This window comes from Alligator mississippiensis, chromosome 16 (genome assembly GCF_030867095.1).
Source record: "Alligator mississippiensis isolate rAllMis1 chromosome 16, rAllMis1, whole genome shotgun sequence".
Classification (NCBI taxonomy): Eukaryota; Metazoa; Chordata; order Crocodylia; family Alligatoridae; genus Alligator; species Alligator mississippiensis.
In genome coordinates, this window is record NC_081839.1 from 25,034,406 (window position 1) to 25,055,401 (window position 20,996).

Here is a 20,996-nt window from a genome sequence, read left to right on the forward strand (position 1 = left end):
CTGTGCAGTGCCTTGAAGATGTGAAAAGCATGATATAATATTAGCTGTAATTATTAAGGAAGTATTCATTATCTTTCTAGATAGTTTTTTGTCAAGACCTGCAAGGGCCTCTGGCATGGGTGCCTAAGTACATTCTAAATTCTCATGTAAAGGTTATGCAGGAACAACGAGGTGATAACTTGCTCATGGGGATGGACCCGAGTCAAAAACCTGGGTATCAACAGCTCCAATGGGAATTTCATGTGTGGCTCAAATTCTTAATTAATCCAAGGCTGGGAAGCAAATGCTCATGAACTTTTGAAATATCCAGCCATGGAACTGGATCTGTGGCTAGGTCCTCCCCCCTACTACATAAACATGACACACATAATTAATTATGTATTTGCTTATTGATTTGCATGTAAGCAATCTCTGAAGTTCTTTGTTGAAACGCACTGTTCAGGGGTTAGGTATTATTATTATTATAAGAACTAATATTTACACAGATCATGTTGCTTGGCTTCTGCTCGCAATGGGTGTCAGGTGCAAACTTGACACAATATTGAAAGGTGGTTTTAAAAACGGTGCCCTTTACGCCTTACCCTGCTACTCTCAGCTCTTCAGGCCAACAGTGACAGGCATGATAGAAAACCTCGGGTACATGGATACTAGTAAATCTACACTTTTTCTTCCTTTCGTTCTTCAGTAGCTTATGAATGTGGGGTCACTTAATAGCAATGACCAATAGCACTCCTGGGTGTTGTAAAGCAGGTACATTGCAGAACTGTGCCCTTTGCCTTGTACCTTCCATTGTCTTTTACATCAGTGTAAAATGGATGGAAAATACTGCTGTTTTGACGTGGTGAGTACTTTTGTACCCACATTGCAGTAATTCTTTACATCAGGTGTAGGTAAGTGGAGGATCAGTCTTTGGTCAGAAAGTTTCCACAGCAATGAAACCACAACAAAACCTGAAAAGGAGTATTTTTGATTATTCTTCCTCCCCCTCAAATTCACTGGGAATTTTGCTGTTGATTACAAGGGGATCATGATTTCTTGCCAAGGTAGAGAAAGCATTGGTTACTGAGAAATCCTTTGATCCTTGCTGCACCGTACTGAACTCTGACAGCACTGATACTCCTCGTCAAGTTAGTAAAATCCATTGAATTGAAACCGAAACAGCACAGTTTGCTGAACTGAGATTGAACTGAAATATGGTATGAGCTGTACCTGTGAACTCAGAGAGGGAACATCAGTGTTGGACTGTATATCCACCAAATGACCTCGTTGAAAGTGTATTCCCTAACCCCCAACACCATTAATTCAGTTTTTTGATTCCACAGTTCTAGTTGAGCATTAAGCTCAGCACATTTCCCTCCAGCCTTTGTTACACTCATTCCCATGGAAGTGTTGGCTCTGTGAACTTCAGCTGCATCTTGGGGCTATTTTTGGAAGCTTTCAGAATGTCCCAGGAGTGCCTTTCTCTTCTCCTCTGCTCACATGCAGAGTCTCTGGCTTCTATTTGACTATAACTGGCCTTAACATGCAACCGAAACATAGGGATGATGGAAAACACTTGGCTAACAAACCTCTGCCTCCCCAGCAACCCTGCTGTCAGGTACTGGAGTGTAGGAATTCACAACCAGGTGCAGACAAGAAACCAAATAGCCTCAACTTCAGAATCCTTGTTTTATACCCAATAAATGAGAATACTGCACATAAATGTGAGTGTTGCCTTCATGCTAGAACAACAGGAATCCTTATAGCTACCTGGTTTGGGCTCAAATGCCTCCTTTCTGATATACGGAGTTAATGATGCGTCACCCGGAGGAAAAAGTGAAAGTAATTAATGATGCATCTTTCATGGAGAAGCAGCTGCCACTGTCTCTTAAATTAGCATATCAGGAAACCTTGAGGAAATAGCCCATAGGCAGCACAGGGATGCCACTTAGCATCGACAAGTGGCAACAACTCCAGTGAAGCCTGCTGAAGAAAGTGTTGGTAATCAAGGAATAACCAATCTAACCGTTGTTTTTACAGTATGTAGAATGAGAAGAAGAGAATCTGCGTCTTAAGGGATTCCTGTGAGTTTTCCCCCCAGTACAATTGCTCAGTTCAGACTGTGGTTGCCCACCGTAGTGGGGGGCATGCTGGGACTCTGTAGCTGGACATATTTCACTTTGGCTACTTATGGGCCAAAGGCTTGGCTCACAGTCCTGGTATAAGGTCAGGTTGTAAAGGAACAGCAGCCTCTTCAGGACTCCTTGCACAAGTGGGTGGGAGGGTGGGGAGTGGAAGGGGTCTTGTCCTTGCTCGCTCAATGTACAGATTAGTGTAACTACACAGGTGTCTTAGGGGAAGGAGCTGCATCCACTACTTTAGCTGGCCTGGGTATTTCTACCACAAAGCAGGTTTAACTCTGACACTCCACAGCAGGGCGAGGGAGTCAGCTGTGCTAGTCTGCAGTCAGGCAGAAGGAAGGTAGAGGTGCACCTTACAGCCTTATAATGGATTCAGTTAGTCTGTAAGGTGTGCCCCTACCTTACTTGTTGCCTGACTCCATATCAAAACCAGTGATGAGCTCTTAATGTGCTGTGGCTGCCATCGCCAATGTAGAAGAGAAAGTGACCAAGGCTGGCAACCCCGAAAGTTAAAATAATCATGAGTCTAGGTCCTCCAAAATGATATGATTTGTTTAAACACAAATGCTGAGTTCATTGTATTTAGATTTTGACCTTTTGGGTGCACTCCGGACACTTTTCCTCTGAAACCACAAAGGCTAGGAACTGGGTTTTTAGAAATGAAAACTGAGTGTTACATGATCACACCACTTCTGGAGCTGGAGCTCTAAGTGAAACACCCCCATGAAGTCTCGGCAGAGTTTTGTAATTTAACTAGATTTAGAAATGAAGAAGAGGAGCCTGCCTGAGAACCTCTTCCAGTACCTAAAATACACTAATCAGTCACAAAGCAGCATCCCCATCTCCTACAACAACAGCTGATAACCCATCAACACAGCAATAAGCCAAATCTTTATATATATATCAGTATCTCCTTTCTGTACAGCCCTTCAAAAAATATAAGCTTTCTCTAATGCCCTGAAGATAGATCACGGCAAGCTATGATGAGCAATGTGACTCAAAAAACAAAGCCTCTGACAAAGAATGTCCTAAAGGCAGCTTCCTTGCATCTGTCATGAGCAGGGGATCGAGCAGGGAATCCACTGTAGCAGCTGGTTTCAGGCAGAAAACTTCAGTCTCTGGAAAGAAATTCCTAGATCATTTGTGGTTTTCCTCCTCCTGGGAAGACAAGCGGTGGGGATCCGGCACGTGCTCGCAGTGAGGCTTCCTGCTTCCTAAGCAAGTTGCTGTTCTGCACAATGTTCCCAAATGGACTTTACCTTTGATTCTCGTCCTGTGCTCTGTGCCTACGTATGGAAATGGTTAATAAATAAATGGTCCTCACAATATCTAGCAGAGTTCCTGGGCCCAAAATATCATGAGATTTTAAATATAATTTAAATACAGATATATGTTGAGTCTTCCAGTGTTAGAGGAATTTGAGGTTCAAGCTTTTCTTTGCAGCCATGAGAGATGCAACCTGGTTGCAAGGGAGTCTGCAAAACACTAAGGATTGTGAGGCTTGCCATGAGATAGGAAGCATTGCCAGCAACTGAAAGCGATCTCCTCAAGACACCTGCTTTGCCCCATGCTGCTGCTAACGAATCAAGCTGCCTTCTGTAAGTGTGATCCATCCTTGTCATTCCTCTGGCCATGAATACCTGGCCTGTGAGCTTCACCAAACCCCAAGAATGTAGCACATTTGGGGCTTTATGATATACGCACAATAAGTTTGAGGCATAATCCCAAATAGAACAAGACAGCGAAGTATTGGGTGGGGGGAAGACATAGAGAGGAGAGGGGATTATTTTTAGTCATGAGTGAGTATGGGGTTAGCAAACAGTTTAGATCCCTGTACAGTCTAGGGCAATCGCAGATGGATTGTGAAAATGCACACAGTGAAAAACGTGACAAAGTTTAAAAAATGCAGGAGACAGGATCAAGGGGCACTAGGGTAGGTACATAAGTCTCACCACACAGACAGCTAGTACTGTGAGCTGTGTAGCCCATTGCCTCGGCCTGCAGTCCTGCCGTGACATGCACTGTGATCGCTAGTGTGACAGGTGCACCTGGAGTGGGAGAGAAACCCAGTAGCGTGTCCATGAAAAACTGGGTGAAGGATAGGCCGAGCCCTGCTAGCCACGGTAAGAAATTATCTTCCCAGAGAAATGAAGTGTCATGTGGCAGGGGGCAGAGAGCTCACACCTGCCTGCATTCAGCCTGCGGGAGGGAGAGCCAGGAAGGTTTGCTGTTCTGGGCCAGACTCGGTGTAGCTTTCAGGGTAATTACCACTCCCTGTGTCCGCAAGGCAAAAGAGGGCTGGGTGGGGAGGGGATTATCAAGGCAGTTCAGCAGGGGTTTTCCTGGGAGATGGGACTGCACTGGGGCTCAATACAGTGCCTGCTAGTGAAGGCTGCTAATGGGATTTGCATAAGCAACACATCCCCTGCTACCTTGGCCATGCTGTATCATAAAATCAAAGAATCATAGAAAGTTTGGGTTGGACGGGACCTCAGGAAGTCACATCTAGTCCAACCTCCTGCTCAAAGCAGGACCAGCCCCAACTAGATCATCCCAGCCAAAGCTTTTTCTAGCTGGGTTTTGAAACACCCCAAGGACGGGGCTTCCACCACCTCTCTGGGTAACCTGTTCCAGTGTTTTACTACCCTCCTAGTGAGAAAGTTCTTCCTAATATCTAACCTCAACTTCCCTTGCTGCAACTTGACCAGCCCTGGGCAGCTCTTGGACAGCACTAGCCCTGTTTAGTGGAAGCTGTACAGTGACACTGTCCCTCTCCAAGGCCTTTGTGCCCTTTCCCTGAGCACCTTGCTCTAAGATTTCCCTTAGGAGACTACAGAAGGGATTCGTATCTGCAGATAGTCTCTGCAGCATGTCTCCAATTGACTTCAACAGAGCAACCCTGCTTACAACAGCTGGAGCTGTAAATAGCAAATGCTCTTGGGATAATCCACCTTTGTGCAGTGACCTGGCACAAGATCGCTTAGATCCCTTGCAGAAGTCAGGTGCTCAGCTGAAGCGAATTGCCTTCTCTGGACCTACACTGATGGCTATGAGCTGAAGACCTGGTCCCGTGTGAGACTTCTGTGCATGACTGCCCTTGTGCAGGCCCTCTCCCCGGGAGGAATTTCATCCATTGCCTGTTCACCCTAGGCCCTTCAGCAGTATAACTCAGTTCTTCCTTAATGCTTCTTCCACTAAACCTCATATCAATATCAACAGAAGTCAGGCCAAGCTTGAGTGGCTTCATGCATCTTCACCTTTATCTGGAAGTTGGGCTTCTCCAAACTCAGTTTTGGCAGTTTGCTGTTTTTTAAACAGAAAGTTGGGTTTTTGGCTAAACCAAAAACGCTCATGGAAAGTGTTGGCAGGAAAACATTCAAACTTTTTGTCAGAACACTCAACATTTTCAGCCCCCAGTTTTCTGTTTTTGTGGCTGAAAAGTGAAAAAAAAATCACTTTTCATTTTGGGATGAAAATGGAAAATTTTGGATGTGCGGAAGGGCAAACACACTTGCTGCCCAGCTTGGTTCCTGATGTTCTTTTCCTTTCTCTCAGGGCTAGCTCCTGGGGGTTTTTTTCCCAGGCTGCCCACATCTTTGCTGCACAACCTGGTGCTGATGCTTCATTTCAAAACAACCTCTTTTCAAAACCAGCTTTTGAGGCTTGGGAATCAGCAGATTTACAGGCCTTCCCGACTCCTAAGTTCATTTTCTTCTTTTATTTACCTTTGGCTACACCGTGTTCTCAGCAAAATCTCATTCTGCCTCTGAGCAGAGCCAACCTGCCAAAAGGAGCTGATCCATAAATCTTTCCTTCCTTTTTCTTTCTTTCCAAAACAGAATTAGTTGAGTTTGCCCAGGAGGAGAAAATGTTCTGCCATTGCCTGCAGTCAAACAGTGCAATTAATTAGTGCTTTCCCTTTTCTCTTCCCCCTCGTTTGCATTTGCCTATGTTAAAGGTATGCAGTATAGATCACATCCAGCCAAGAGAGGGAGGAGGAGGGAGAAGAGGGAAAGAAAAGATATGTTTGAAGTACTTAATTTTAATTATACTTTTGAAATGCGATCCAGAATGGTGGTATATATTGCATCTAGTCCAGTGGTCACAAAAAGTTCACTCAAAAACCTCCCAGCAGACAGCTGGAGCTGAGTGGAGCTTGGGTTGATAAAAAGTCAGTACATTTGGGACCAGCAGCAGGGCAAGAGTTTTCTCCTGCCTTGTACCCCAGGTTCACCCCGAGCATGAAACGCTGCCACCTTGCTCTAATTTATGCCTGAGAAATGGTTAGTAAAAATTCACATTCCTGATGAAACACTTCTGAGGGACGACGGGGTAATTTTACAGTTGTTTTTCCAACCAGCCGAACTCCCTTTGAATTTTTGAGTCATGTTGTGTTGTGCTGCAAGTATTTTACATGCCTCTGATTAGGAACCTGGACTCCTGGGTTCTCCAAATGCTGCTTCAGGTTCAGAGTGTGATTTGCTAACAATCAATCTCTGTGACTCGGCAGATTCAGCTGAAAAATGGGTATAGTACTAATCCCCCTCATAGACACTGCAAAGATTTTGTAAGGAGCATTTTTATTTGAATGTTTTGAGATTCTCAAACAAAGTGCTATGTGCAGAAATTAAAGCAGTTTTATTCTATTTAGCCCTTGGTTCAGTTAACCCTAACATTGTCTGCTAAAGGTACAGATATAGCTGGACAGGAAGAAGAGTCCACATTTTGCTCAAACTCATGATAGTTAAATGATCCATTTTTTTCTAACCATTAAGGAAAAACCTTGCCTACACACTAGCAAAGGAGGATTCCTAGCCTTTGGCTGGTATAAAGAGCTCATTTCTAGCTCTAATGGTCCACAAATTACTGGATCTTGAATCTAACCCATCTGAATTTGAGAATGACACAATTATCGGTGGTCGTATTACAACAGATGTAATGAGGCTGTATTGTGTCAGGCACTGTTCAGACACACAGGAATAGACAGCCCTTGTCTTGCGGAGAACCAGGCCATTGTACCGTGCTTCACCTAGATTTGGGAGGGGGGCTATGAAGCATAAAACATTTGTAGCTCACTGCTGAGGATACAAATTCATTTTTCAGCGTGTGGCTCCTGCTTGGAAAGTTTTACTTTTCCATGCTTAAATGGGTGGTGATTCTGATTTTGAAATAGTGTTGGAGACAGCGCTATGTGACAGGGTAAAGTACATACAGATCCCCTCGAAACTGTTCAGCAAGACAGAAGTGCAGCATGGAGCAACAGCGCTCGCCTGTACGCCGGTGGGACAGAGCATGTCATGACAGCACGGAGCAGACAGAGCTGTTTGCCAACATTTCATTTGTGGGAGATTAAGAAATTGCTTTATTCCCACAATACTGTGCCTGACTAAAAAGGGATCCAAACACTTCTGGGATAATCTAAATCTAGATTCAGATCCAGATTTTTCAATGTGGATTTGACATGTGCAAATGCCATCTGTGCATCAGAGAGACTGGAGTGTATCAAGACTTTGTCCAGAGTTCAAGGATCCAAAACATGCCAAATATCCAAATACCCCCAGATGTTGGAGTATCTAGATTTAGATACTGGACTCTGTACTTTAGCATTTTATGTTATGATCTAGATACTGTAGGGATCAGTGCTCTGTAACTTTATGTACATCAATAAACACATACAATGCGTCCCCACATGCAGAGGTGTGCATTTACTGTGGCAGAGGTGTGCATTTACTGTGGCATTTTGCTGCTGCACATACCCCTGCACGTGTGGTTTGGTGCAGGGCAAAATGCCCCGCTTCCCCAGTCCTGGCTCCTGGCACGCTGGAGAAGCCGGGGAATACCTAAAGCAGTGGAGACGTTCTGCCCGGTACCTAAGTGTCTCCCTAGAGGACCCAGCCTCCAGTTGCTCTGGTGCACGCTCCTCTCCTGGAGCATGTGCTGCACTGCTTTTTTATGTGGCATTTTTTTTTTTTGATACCAGGAATTCCCGGTATCAAATTTGCAGTGTGGCTAACAGTTGCATGTTGCAAATTACAGGTTTGAGGTGCTGCAAACTAGATGTGGGCACTAGGCCTGTTCGAAGTGGCTAGTATTCACTTCAGATTGGGATTCGGCTGATTCGGAGGACAGTGATTCGATTCGGTGATTCAGATCACCATCCCAATTCGATTCGGCCGAATCTGATTCAGAGATTCGGGTCCTGCTGAATCTCCGAATCACCCAGGCCCATCCCTTGCCCGCTTCCCCAGCCCAGCAATGGCTGCCCCACTTGCCCCAGCTCCCGGCACTTGGAAAAAAAAGCCCCAACTCAGCGGGTGCTGCTGGGCAGGAGGCAATCCCCACTGCCCCCCACTGCATAAGGGGCTCTGCATGAGCCCCCCGACTCCCACCCCGCTCCCCCAGCCTCCCCATGGCTGCCCCGCCCAGGCCAGCTCTGGCAAGTGTCCCCCCATGGTCCCCTCCCCCAGCCTCCCCTCCCTCTACTTACCAGCTCCGAGTCTGGCTCCAGCTCCCTGCTGCAGCCACTGGGGACTGCCTGAATCAACAAATCTTTGGAAAAGATTCGGAGAGCTTTGAATCAATTCGGACCTTTAAAGTCGTCCCTTGATTTGATTCGGATTCGGCGATTCAGCCAGCGAATCGGGCCGAATCTCCTCCAAATCGTATCACCACCCGAAGCTTCGTGCAGCCCTAGTGGGCACTCATCTGGATGGCTCTCATCCTCCCCCCATTCACCTCTGTCTGGCTGCCATCCTTGGAGCTTGGCACTTAATTCCATTTGGCTCCTTTGAAATTTGTTGCTGTTTCACTCAGCCTGCCTCAATAGGATCTTTTCCTGGTTTACACCAGTGTGAAGGGATAACGTTGCTCATCAACTTTAGTCCGTTTCTGTATCTGCAACCTTCTCCCAGGTAACATCTGTTGCAAAAGTCTCTTTCCAAACACTCTCCTCGCTACATCTCTGCACCATAAATTCTCCTTTTTCCTTCTGAATTAGGCTTGAGAAACCTGAGATGTGCTGTCTGGCACTGGGGTGAACGTGTCTTTTATATGACACTTCAATGATTTGTGGTCACTTCATGGTCATGCCAGCTCAGTTATTTGGCCCAGACCTGACCTACAAGTCTTAATTATATTCCTAAACAATAAAAGAATAGAAAATAATCTGTGCCAGCAGCTCTAACAGGTTATCAGTCATCAGTGACTTGGCAACTGCAAACCATTCCTTGTTGCTCATGAGGAACAAAACTGACTCAAGTGTTGCAAGTAAGCATTTTGATATCGGTACTGAAATGGGGATGTGATGAGCTGGACTGAAAATCTTATCATAGGTATTGTAGGATGCTGAATGCTGTGGAAAATATGCCTTGTTCGGTGTTCAAGTAGGTGCTGAGTATTTGAAAATCTGCATCTGAGCTCTTGTAAAAATATGACCCCATACGCTGTTGCCCAGCACTTCTGAATCTCTGCAATATTAAGCAAGCATGCTTAGACCAGTGTTCATTTCCCATTTCTTCATCTTTGCATATGCTTGCTTAGCATTAAGAGACTCTTCTGCTATGTGATGTCCAAGTTTTCCACTGCTCTGGGAGCTGTCCTCACCCTTCCACTGTGCAGGCCAACACACCATCACCAGCCCTAAGAGGGAAGGAAATATCCTAGATTGCTCTGATATCAGATACTTTCTCTAAGCTCCCTAGAAGTGAGCCCCTTGTAAAAATGTTTCCCTCCCAAGGTTTCAATCATCTAGAGCCTTTCAGAAGTTTCTGAGCTCAGTGATTTATTGCTCCTTAGCAATCTTGTGGTTTCTTCTGTGTTACGCTGGAAACCATCAGAAGCATAAGGGAGAAAGTATCAATTAACAGGCTCATTGGTGCCAAAAGCCACCTATGTGCAAGAACAGGAATGATGTCTCAGGTTCTGAGAACAGAGATGAACCCCGCTCGAGAGTGGGAAGGATTCATGCTGTGGATACAAGTTGGGACCCTGTTAACAGGGACCCTTTGCAACTTGTGACTGTGCTGGTCTACAAAAGTACAATGTTTATCGGCCAAATCCTGCACAGATTTATCACCTCTGTGACATGGCAACAGAGGTGATAAATCTACGCAGGATTTGGCCAATAAACTTTGTACTTTTGTAGACCAGCACAGTCACAAGTTGCAGAGGATCAACAAAGATTGAATAGAGGAATCCTTTTTTGTTTTCATTATTAGACAAGTCACTGACAGCCGGTGGAGTCCAGCCATCTCTCTTCTTGTATTTCAAGGCTTTTTTTTTTTGTTTACATTAACTAAATTAAATCTTGATTTGAGGGGGAAAACACCGGCGGGGATCAGTGCACTCAGCCGGGTTTGGAAAGCAGCTGGTATTTATAGATGGCTGCAGCTATCAGCTGGGGTGGCTCAGCACGTGGCTGGGGTTCACAGCACACTGCTCCCATTGTGGTGCTGGGGTTGCCAGACAGTTCTTCAGCCGGTTCTTTCAGAGATGACTAAATGGCACCATCTGTCCAGAACTGGCCCATGTTTTGAGTTCAGGAGCTTTTATTTTTATTTGCTTCTTCAGCTGCTAAGTGCTTGCTTCAGTCTTTGGCTGCACTGCTTACCACATGGGCAGGACAAATTAGGCCCCCTCTTTGCTAGTCTGCAGGACAATAGTGCAGATGTAATTTTGGTGATGCAAACTATTGGATTCCAAAAGGATCTTTTCTCCCCGGAAAAAGAAGCTGTCTGGGTTTTAACAGCATATATAACCGGATTGCTCACACTGAGCAGTTTCTTCCACTGGTGAGCTGTTAGTATGCTTCACAAAACCGTCTGTGTGGATAACTGCTAATCAGTGGAAACAAGCATTTACATGGTCCCTTGAGAACATGCATTCCCTGTCCTTTATAAGCATTAATGCATGTGAAAGCTTGCCTAACTTGATCCCAACCAGGCAGTGGGTCCAATAAAATATATCACCCAACAATTCCTTAAACCTCAGCCAACCCCCTTAAAGTAGCCAAGATGTATTATATCCAGGTTACAGATGGGGAAATTGAGGCACAGAGAAATGAAGTGGCTTGTCCAAGATCAGTTGCAAACCTGCCCAGCTCCAGTTCCTTCTTCACGCTATGCCTCAGTCATCGGACATGCCCTGTCGATTGGTCCCATTACCTTGCATATGGGTTTTACAGGATGTGTGATTTATGGCTTTCCGACTGAATAAGAACCTGCATCTGGAATTGTGCTGAAGGGGATTCAGAAGTGGGCTGTGAAGTCCAGATCTGAATCAGAACGACTGGACTTTGGGAGAGCTTGGATTTGGTGCTATAGGATGGGCCCTTGTTGCAAGAATTGGAACTGGAGACGGAACCGAATTCCTGACTAGCTGTAGGGGTGGCACAGACTTAAGGTCCAGCCAGGGCGCATCTCTAGTGTTCCCTTTAGTGCCTGTAGGGATGGTGAGTCCCACTGGGTAAGTGACTTTGCTTTGAATTAACTTCTCTGTTAACTGGATGAATAACACCCCTACCTCCTCTGCATGACTGAAGTGACCAACAGAGCCAGCTCCCATCATCCAGTCCAGTGCCCTGCCTGCTAGACTGTACTGCCATTAAACTATCCTTTATGCTCTTTCCTTTCCCCAGGGTCCCCTCCTGTGAGGGCATATCCTCTCATCTCCATCATCACCAGGCAGCCCTCTGTGGTTTCCCATATCATCCCCGCAGCCAGCAGCTCTCGGGTGCTGTCACCTCAGTCCTCCTCAACAGGTGCCAGCTCAGAGACGCTGGTCAGCGAAACCCCTGCCAGCAGCGAGTCAGAAGCAGAACAGCCTACCCCACGGTTGAAGAAGCCCCGTCGCAGCCGGACCATCTTCACGGAGCTGCAGCTGATGGGGCTGGAGAAGAAATTCCAGAAGCAGAAGTATCTGTCCACTCCAGACAGGTAGGAGGGGCTGTGTGGTGTCGGGGTAGCTGGGCTGAGGCCTGGGAAAGAGATGTCAGCTGTACATCATGGCCCGAAATCTCTGGCCAGCAAGGGCAAGCTTTGGTGCTGTGTGCAGCTTGGATTGTACTTCCACCTGTTGGGAATGGGATCACCCTGTGCACGTACCTGCGAGACACTAAAAAGGAGAAGGAGATCCTTCCTGCCTTTTAGCCCAATTGCTTAGTGGACTGGGCACTTGCCTAGCCAATGGGTATGCTTTATTCATCAGCGCACAGGCTAGTTATCGCCCAGAGCAATTGAACCCTCTCCTTCAGATGAACCTTCGAGTGCCTTCTGGGTGCAGATTATTGGGCTGGAAGGTGGGAGGCATCAGACACCATGGGTATTAGTGTTTATTAGTTATTACCAGTTGTGATGGCTAGTTATTACCCAGCCTTATGTCCATGATTAGGAAATACAAAACCATTAAGACACCAGTGCAGCTACTGAGCATGCTCAGTCGGGAGATACAGAGGGAACACAACTACATAGGCACATAGCTGCAATTTTTGTCACTTATGCACAGTATTCTATCAAAAAGTACCACCTGGGCATGTAAAAATGAAATTGCCTTAAGCCTGTCCTCTCCGTTTACTCCATGCTTTACCAGTTACCTGTAACAAACACTTTAAAAGCACCAGCTCCAGCCTGCAATAGCTTTTCTAGGGTGAGGGAAGAATAGAGAGTGACCAATACACAGACATCCTGGGAACTGTACCGCGCTCCTGCCTAGTGTCCATTTCTGTCTGATCAGGACACAACCATGCGTGACAAAGGCTGTTGGAAAGGCAGTTTGGCCACGAGTGGCAAGGGGTCTGCCATCGAGGTGTCTTCACCCCTTGTTGGCTCTCCATACTATTTTAAGAGAAACAGAGGAAAACATGTTTCTTACAGTAATAGCAGGAAAGGGACCAGAAGAGCTGTTCAGCTGTTTCCATGCTGAGCGCTCTCCAGCTGTATTGAGCTGTCTTCAGCCTCCGTGAAGATGACCTGGCTTTTGGTGGAGGCCTCGAGCAGATGACCAGATTCGGTTTCAAGGCTAACGTTTCCCAGGATCAAAGGAGCCATGAATAGAAGGTATCGGTGCATGCCAGCATGCATCCATGCAGAGGGAGACACGTGAGAAACAGCGGAGGCCCCTGGCCCTTCGACAGGGTGCACCAGGTGTTCTGCCTGTCCTGCCATGCTGGCCAGTGCAGATGTGCATGGCTTTCTTGGTGTTGCAATCTGGAGGTGTGATTGCAGCATCAGCAGGCATAGACAAGCTAGCTCTTGTCAAGCTAACTTGATAACGGTGCAGCAAAGAAGGAGCAGCCCAGACATCAGGTGTGCTATGTAAATACATAGGATTGCTGATGGGCTTGTACAACATGTGTTAAAGCCTGTGCTGTGGTCTTGACTGCTAGCTAGATTAAAACTACTGTGGGGGCATGTCTGTACGTTGCAGTCATGCCTCTGGCAGTGTAGATGGTCATTTGTATATCAGCCTGTTCCACCAGCAGAGAAAGTCCCAGTCTCTCCCTAAATGTCTCAGAGGATGGGATTTGTGCTTAATGTTTAAGCTGGTTGAAATGTTTTCACTTCAAAATTTTCCCTGAAGAAGATGATTACCAATGGGAACTGTTTAATTGCAGCTGACTATTTTAGTTTTCCATTGGGAGCACTGGAACCCAAAACAGTTGTATTGAACGACGTCCCCACCTCCGCACCCTCCCCACAAACTGAACCAAAATGACACGTTAGGTTGAAATGAAAATTTTACATCAATATTTCACATTTAAACTAACACAATCCTTTATTCAGCTTACAGGGTTGCTTCATTTTAGGATTTGGAAATAAACCTTGATTTTTTATTTTTTTTTTCAGTTTCTTATTTTGGGGGAACATTTATTGCTTTCCTCTCATTACTCTCTTTGCCTCCCTTTTTTTCCACTAGAGAAAGGGATGGGCGGGAAAAAGTATTGTAGAAACCTGTAGAAATCACAGGATCCAAAAAGTAGGACTGGAAGGGACCTTAGGACATCATCCTAAGGTCCTCACATAGAGGTTAGAAAAACACTTGCCTGGCATGGTTTAATCAAGGATGATCCTGCCCTGAGTATGGGACTGGACAGGATTTTCATCATGAAATCCTGTCCAGTCCCGTACTCAGGGCAGGTGTTTTTCTAACCTCTATGTGAAAGTGGCATTTCAAAATTAAACTACATTTAAAAAAAATGTTTCTTTAGAAAATTCCCACAGACTCTCAAAATGTTGGAGGGGGCATTTTTCAGAAGGTGGGCATTTGGTCTCTCCAGCCAGCTGTAGCTTTAGTGCAGGAGATTCATCTGACAACTGTTTGCGCGAAATCCTCCCAAAGGAGATGAAGCAACTCTTGAAGCAGGCTGGTCCTGTAGAAACATGGGCCAGTGGACAGACAAGTGGTCCTGATCTCAGGATATTTGAGTTCTGTTTCCAGCTCAGCTTTGGGTCTGTCCTCCGGTGATCTTTAGCAGGTCATCTCACCCTGCTGTGCTTCAGTTTAATTTAGGGAGTCGGGAGGTTAATTTATTGTTTTATGTAAAGACCATCTATGTAGAGACAGCCTGGTTTTTGGAGTGATCCATTGTTTTAGTCGAGACAAATAAAGGGAATTTGTCATTTGTTTTCAAGGATTTCCAAATGTGTGGGGGTAAGCAGGAGGAAGAACTGTAGGTTCAAATTCTAGGACAAGCAGTTTGCCAACTCAGAGTAGTTTTGCAAACCTGAAGAAGCTCAGTGAGCCCCACAAGTAGCACTGACTCCTACTTTTAAACCATTTTGAGGGTGAGAAGTTATGCACTTCCCTGCATCGACATCTACTGATATGCTCATGAGTCATGTGAGCAAAGCAAGGGTGGGATTTTCATACAAGCGCAGCTTTTCAGTGGCATGCACCAGCTTTCAAGCTGGATCTCTGAGCCCTTTTGAATAGAAGGGCTGTTAAGTACAACTCCGTAGCTCCCAAGGTTCAGGTGTTGTGCTGACTGACTCAGCACAACCTCAAATGATGAGGCGGATGATCCCATCAATCAAGGTCTCAGGCTGGCTGAGTTAACTTGACAGCATGAATATTTCTGGGCTTTGTACGTGACCGAGGCTGATGAGCAGTCTCTCCCCCCGTGCATTTTCCCCTCTCTTTCTGTTTGTTTCTTTGGTTTCCTGGGCAATGCTGGTCACTCTAATGCGCGTGGCGAGAGATTGTAATGGTTACAGGTGATATAGCTGTGACAAAGCACATGCTCTCTGGCACGAGTTAATCAAACAGACATTTTCCCGTGTGAAATCCTGGTTGGAAGCACAGCGGTAAGGAAAGTAGATGGCAATTTGTGCTCATTCTTGCAACTTTGGACACGGGGCAAAATTGAGGCACGTGGAGGGCTACTTATAGCACGGCTAATTAGAAATAAGAGTGTAGACAGATGGGATAGTGTGTAGAACTGGTATCTTGACTCTTCTCTCCAACACAACAGTTTATCTCCTTTGATTTCAATGGAGCTACTCCAAAAAGTACCGTAAGCAAAAGGTGAACAAGAGCCTTCAACTGCAGTGGGGTCCCAGAATTGCAAATGCACACGTGTGTGTTTGGGGAGGTATTTTAATATATAGGCATGTGCCTGTCCTCTCTATACAGGCAGTTAGAACACAAGTTTTGTTATAATACCTTAGCCTTGGACAGCTTGTATCCCTTCTCCAGACCCATGATACACTGCACAGAAAATTCATAAGGACCTGAACACATTTGACTGAAGCTCCATGCTTGGAGCTCATCATTGCTAGGTTGTGTGTGGTCTCACATGGCAGCATAATGTTTCCTGGGCTCTGCTGAGAGTCTCCGAACTCATCCCTACTCCACTGAAACACTAGATTTGTTTTTGTTACTTAAGTGACACCGAAGGAATTACTCCAGGGATTAGTTTGGTCTATGATCTCCCCACTTTGCAGACAGGCAAAACTAGGCTTATTGAAGATGAAGACAACATTTCAAAGGTAGACTCTGATTTGGAGTGTCGCCATTCTTGGGGGGCTCCTCTGAGATGCCTTGTGTTCAATATTACAAGTGCCAGTTCTCATAAGTTTTGAACACCAGCATTTCAAGGTGTTTCAGGCTGGATGACCAACCTCCTGAAAGCTTTTGCCTCGTTCATTTATTGGATCAAACTGGAAAAGATGGAAATAGAGCAGATACTCTCCTGTCTCCTGGTCCTGTGCCATAAGCAAATGACCATTCTTGCTTCCTCCATGAAACCGTACTTTTTGGATACTAAATTTACATGATTTTCCTCAGAGCTGAAGATAAGACATGAGTTAGAACCTAGCAGCTATCTGTTTCTAGCATTAACGTCCTTGTGTATGAGCCACACGTTGGCTTTCTGCAGGGTATAGGCATGGACTGGCTACTGCCATGCATCTGAATTCAACTTCTCCTTCTACGTGTTCTTTGTCAAAGTGTTCGTCTTTCTTCCTTTTGTAGGCTGGACCTCGCTCAGTCACTGGGGCTGACTCAGCTCCAGGTGAAGACGTGGTACCAGAACCGCAGGATGAAGTGGAAGAAAATGGTAAGAACTTCCAAGCAGATCTTCTTGTCCAGTTTCAGAGGGGCGACTATTGAGCCAAAATATATCACCGGCAGTGTCAGCACAGCTCTGCCATAGATACCAGCTGAGAATCTGGTCCAGACTTTTAGCTTTTAGACTGGGGGGAGAAAGGTATCTACAGTTGGATCTCAATAATAAATGGTGATCCTCTTTGACTAGACTCAGATGCCCACAGCTGTTCTGGCTGGATGTAGATTTTCCATTCCAGGGGCTAAAACATGTTGCCCAGTCTGTCTAGGGGTTTTGAAAGATACTATCCACTATGTATTAAAATGTTCTTTATATAATGACATAAGGAGAACCTATTTATTACCGTACTTGCAGAAATTGTTACATTACTCAAACAGAAAGAAATTAATCTGGCTTCTACAGCAAACAGATCCAAATGTAGTAAACCATCTCACAATTTTTGCTTATAAGGCTGAGGCAATTAGAGTTAAATATCCTTTATTACTGACATGAGTGATCCATTTGAACATTAATTTGATTTTATTGTCTCAATTGTGAGTCTGTGTACAACAATATTATAGATTCAGGTCTTGATTTACTACTATATTTATATGAATCATTTTTTTTATGTTGGTGGGCTCTATTTTTAGTCTAATATTTGTAGTTGGGTTACTTTGTTCGAACGTATTCATATTTATGGGTGTATGTGTGTTATGTCTTCTGCAGGAGCATGCCATTTAGCCAGAATCCTTAATAAATTGAATTGAGTTGAATTGAATTAGTTTTCAGGGTTGTTTAGGTCACCTGGCAGTAAGCGCATTAGGTGAGAGTAGCTGTACGCAGCAGTGTAGATTCAGGGGCAAGGACTCACAGGAGGTGTGACACAACTGAGGGAAGGACAGGAGTTTTTCTATTGTATTTTTGACAACCCTGTAGTCTTGGGAATTGTACATATTGTACATATGCTTCTGCTCCCTGTGCTCTGCTCACATTTCTCTCGACTTATTCCTTCCTATCCCTCATCTACTTCTAATATCAAGTCTCACTCTCTTTTCCTTCAAGAAAACCTTCAAGAACCCCAAGATGTTCAATAAATCACTCCTACTACAATGCTGACATGAGCCTCTAAAAATGGATTAATGATAGATTTCATAGACAATAGGGCTAGAAGGGACCTTGGAAATCATTGAGTTCAGCCCCCTGCCCCACGGGCAGGAAGTTAGCTAGGGTGAAAGGATCCCAGCCAGATAAGCACCCAAATGTTTCTTAAATGAGTCCAGAGTAGGTGCTTGCACCACCTCTGGAGGGAGTCTATTCCAGGCCTTGGGGGCTTGGACAGTAAAGAAGTTTTTCCTTATGTCCAACCTGAAACGGTCTTGGAGGAGTTTGTGACCATTGGACCTTGACATCCCTTGGGGTGCTTGGGTGAGCAGACGTTCCCCCAGATCCTATGAACACCCCTTATATACTTATAGGCTGCCACCAGGTCCCCCTCCCTGAGCCTGTGCATTTCCAGGCTGAACAGTCCCATAGCTCTCAGCTTCTCTTCATAAGGCAAGATTCATATTTCCCTGTGTCAGACAGGAGGTGCAATTCTGCAGGAAGGTAGACCTGCAAAAAATATCTCAAGTTAAATAATATTTGGGAGTGTTTGTATCTGGGGTTTTGATTCAAGGTGCCCTCGTGCTTCAGCGATTGAGGGAAGAGTACGTGTAGCTACCTACTCAAGTAGGTTCTAGGATGCTAAATAGAAGTGAAAGTTATTTTGCTGAGCCATTCTGGTAAACTAACCAAATGGGGTTCATTGCTTTCAACTCAGGAGTAAATAAAACTATCTGAGTGCCTCTATGCTGCAAAATGCAGTGCCATATATTGGTACCCATGTTGATTCGAAGTCAGCTAGCTCTGGTACTAAAAACGGTGTTGCTTTGTAAGCAAGGCGCTATATCTGGTTCAGTTTTCCAAGAAGCAGGATAAATTAGCCTGGGTGGAGTGCTGTACTAACACAACTACGTTGTGTAGCTCCACCGCTAGCTGGCTTGGAGTTAGCCCAGGGACCCCCATGTGTCCCCGAATTGTGCAGACTAAACTAGGAGAGAAAGTAAAGCTACCAGGAGGACCAAAAGGAGGAGGGAAAGCTAGTTTGAAAGTTCTGGCTAAATCTCATGATTGCTGTTATCTAAATAAGGAGGGAAAAAGCCATCTCTGGAAGGGAGCTGAATTTTGCATTTGTGCATGTGTGGATGCAGAGAGCACAGCGTGGCCGAGTCCTTCTGAGCCTGATGCATGCTTGTAGCTGGTGCTTTTTGTGCTAATATAATTGAAAGGAATCAATGGGTGAACTTCCCCTTTGCAGGAGGGCAGCACTAAGCTCTATTGAAGTCCCATGAGGTGTGGGCCACCACATACTCAGATGACTTGTCTGTAGGCGTTGTCCCCAATGTCTTCACAGGGATGAAAGCCACCCCCATGTACTAGCAGGACCTTAGATGGCAGCCAGACTAGAGGACTTTAAGGTGAGTCCTGACTTGTAGCATCTTTTGCTCCAGGTACTAAAAGGTGGGCAGGAAGCTCCAACGAAGCCCAAAGGCCGCCCAAAAAAGAACTCCATCCCCAGCTCAGAGGAGATTGAAGCCGAGGAGAAGATGAACAGCCAGGCTCAGCAGGAAGCACTGGAAGCATCTCAGGTACCAGAGAAGCCTGAATCAACAGAGGAGAAACGGGATGTCTCCTCCGAGATGGGGAAGTCTCTAGAGCACACACCAGAGACCTCCCCCGAAGACATGGTGCCATCCAGCTAAAGAGGAAAGAGGAGCAAAGGAGGGAAAAAGAAACAGAAACAGTGAAACCAAATGCATATGACCTTTTGTGTAAGTCAGAAGCTGGTGCACTTTGTGCCTTTGGGAACCAACCAACATGGGCCACTGTGGAACAAAGAAATCCAGTGCACATGGTGATGATCCTTCCCTTCCAGCAGTGTGTATATGCCCTCCCTGCAGATAATCACTGGAGCCTGAGTACTTTTAGAGCTATCCTCCAAAGGAAACTGTGTCTAGAAACCTGAGACAGTCTGAAGAGACAGGAGAAGCCCAGGGCCTCTTTCTTGCTCTGGGAGGTGGTTAGGTAGTGATATGACTGTGTTGGAGGGTGCAGTGTGTTCGCTTGATCTTATCCTCGCCTTTAAAGTAGAGAAAATGGACAGAATACTTAGCCTGGTCTCAGGACAGTGACTGCCAAGAAAAAGGGGGACTTTTAAAGCACAGTTTTCTCATTTAACCAGCATCTGTTTCTCTTAGGGATGGGCCCACGTTAAACATTTTTGGAGAGAATGCAAAGAAACCAGGGTTTTGCTTCACCTATTATAAAGATAGGGACACCTGAACAAGATTCAGACCTGGGTCAGGGTTCAGACTTCAGACTTCCCTGGGAAGTTTGGGGTGATGCCACTGGAAATCCTGTGTCAACCCTGCATAAAGATAGACGTTCCAAGATAAAATTTGTATTGAGATCTAGGTTTTCGGGCCCCTCCAGAAGCTTTGGGGATAGTTGGATCTGGGATTTTTGCTTTGGGCTCATTTCTAATTTTGGGTTTTTTTTTAAAGAGCATTTAAATGTTTTCAGGGTTTGGGGAGTGCATTGGAGTTAAAAAATTGCTGAAGAAAGTTTGCATTTGTTTTTAAGACCTGTGTGCCAAGAACCGATATGCATCATATTTCCTAAAGTCTTGTTAAGGGTGCATTTTTGCCCAAAGGCTGCAAGAGATGTATTAAGATAACATTTATTTTTTAATTAAAAATGAAATATATACATAAAGAGCTTATGCCATTTCTTTCCAAAGTTTTTTACAAAGTGTTTCTTCTCTGTATCACTTGGAGCAGGGTAAAAAGTGCAGAGAAAATATGAATGTCCAGAGCTTCCATTACAGTAAAGCACTGTCTATATGTCTATAAATCCTCACAGCACCTCTGCTAGGTAGGTATGAAATCATTATTAACACAGATCTGCAGGTGGGGAAGGCCCATGGGTACAGCGTGTGGCTCTCTCACAATTAGAACTTGTGTTTTGTGTGTATAGCACTTGGATAACTGCTTCCCTCTTACAATAGCACTGGAGCACAGTCTTTAAACAGCATCCCTGTGTGGAGTAGTACAATTTTGTGTTTTTCCCCCAATAAAGAACAGAGGCACAGAATTACGAAGCAACTTGTCCAAAGTCATACAAGAAGCGCAGGGACGATATTGAAACTGTCTCCCCCCCATACCTACCCTAGCATACTAACTACTCTATCAGCCTTGCCTATTCATTGTGACCTCTGTTCTTACCCTTATTTTGTCAGT

At 45.2% G+C, this 20,996-nt stretch overlaps 1 protein-coding gene across 1 annotated transcript in view; it reads left to right on the forward strand.

The window, feature by feature from the left end:
* BARX2 (BARX homeobox 2) overlaps window positions 1-20,472 on the forward strand; it is a 49,139-nt gene extending 28,667 nt beyond the window's left edge. Inside the window, exons 2-4 of the mRNA XM_014600859.3 lie at window positions 11,755-12,052; window positions 16,587-16,671; window positions 19,209-20,472. Of these exons, the coding sequence (XP_014456345.1) occupies window positions 11,755-12,052; window positions 16,587-16,671; window positions 19,209-19,460 (635 nt within the window). The 3' untranslated portion in view covers window positions 19,461-20,472. The remainder of the gene's footprint in view (window positions 1-11,754; window positions 12,053-16,586; window positions 16,672-19,208) is intronic.
* The last annotated feature ends 524 nt before the right edge of the window (window positions 20,473-20,996 follow it).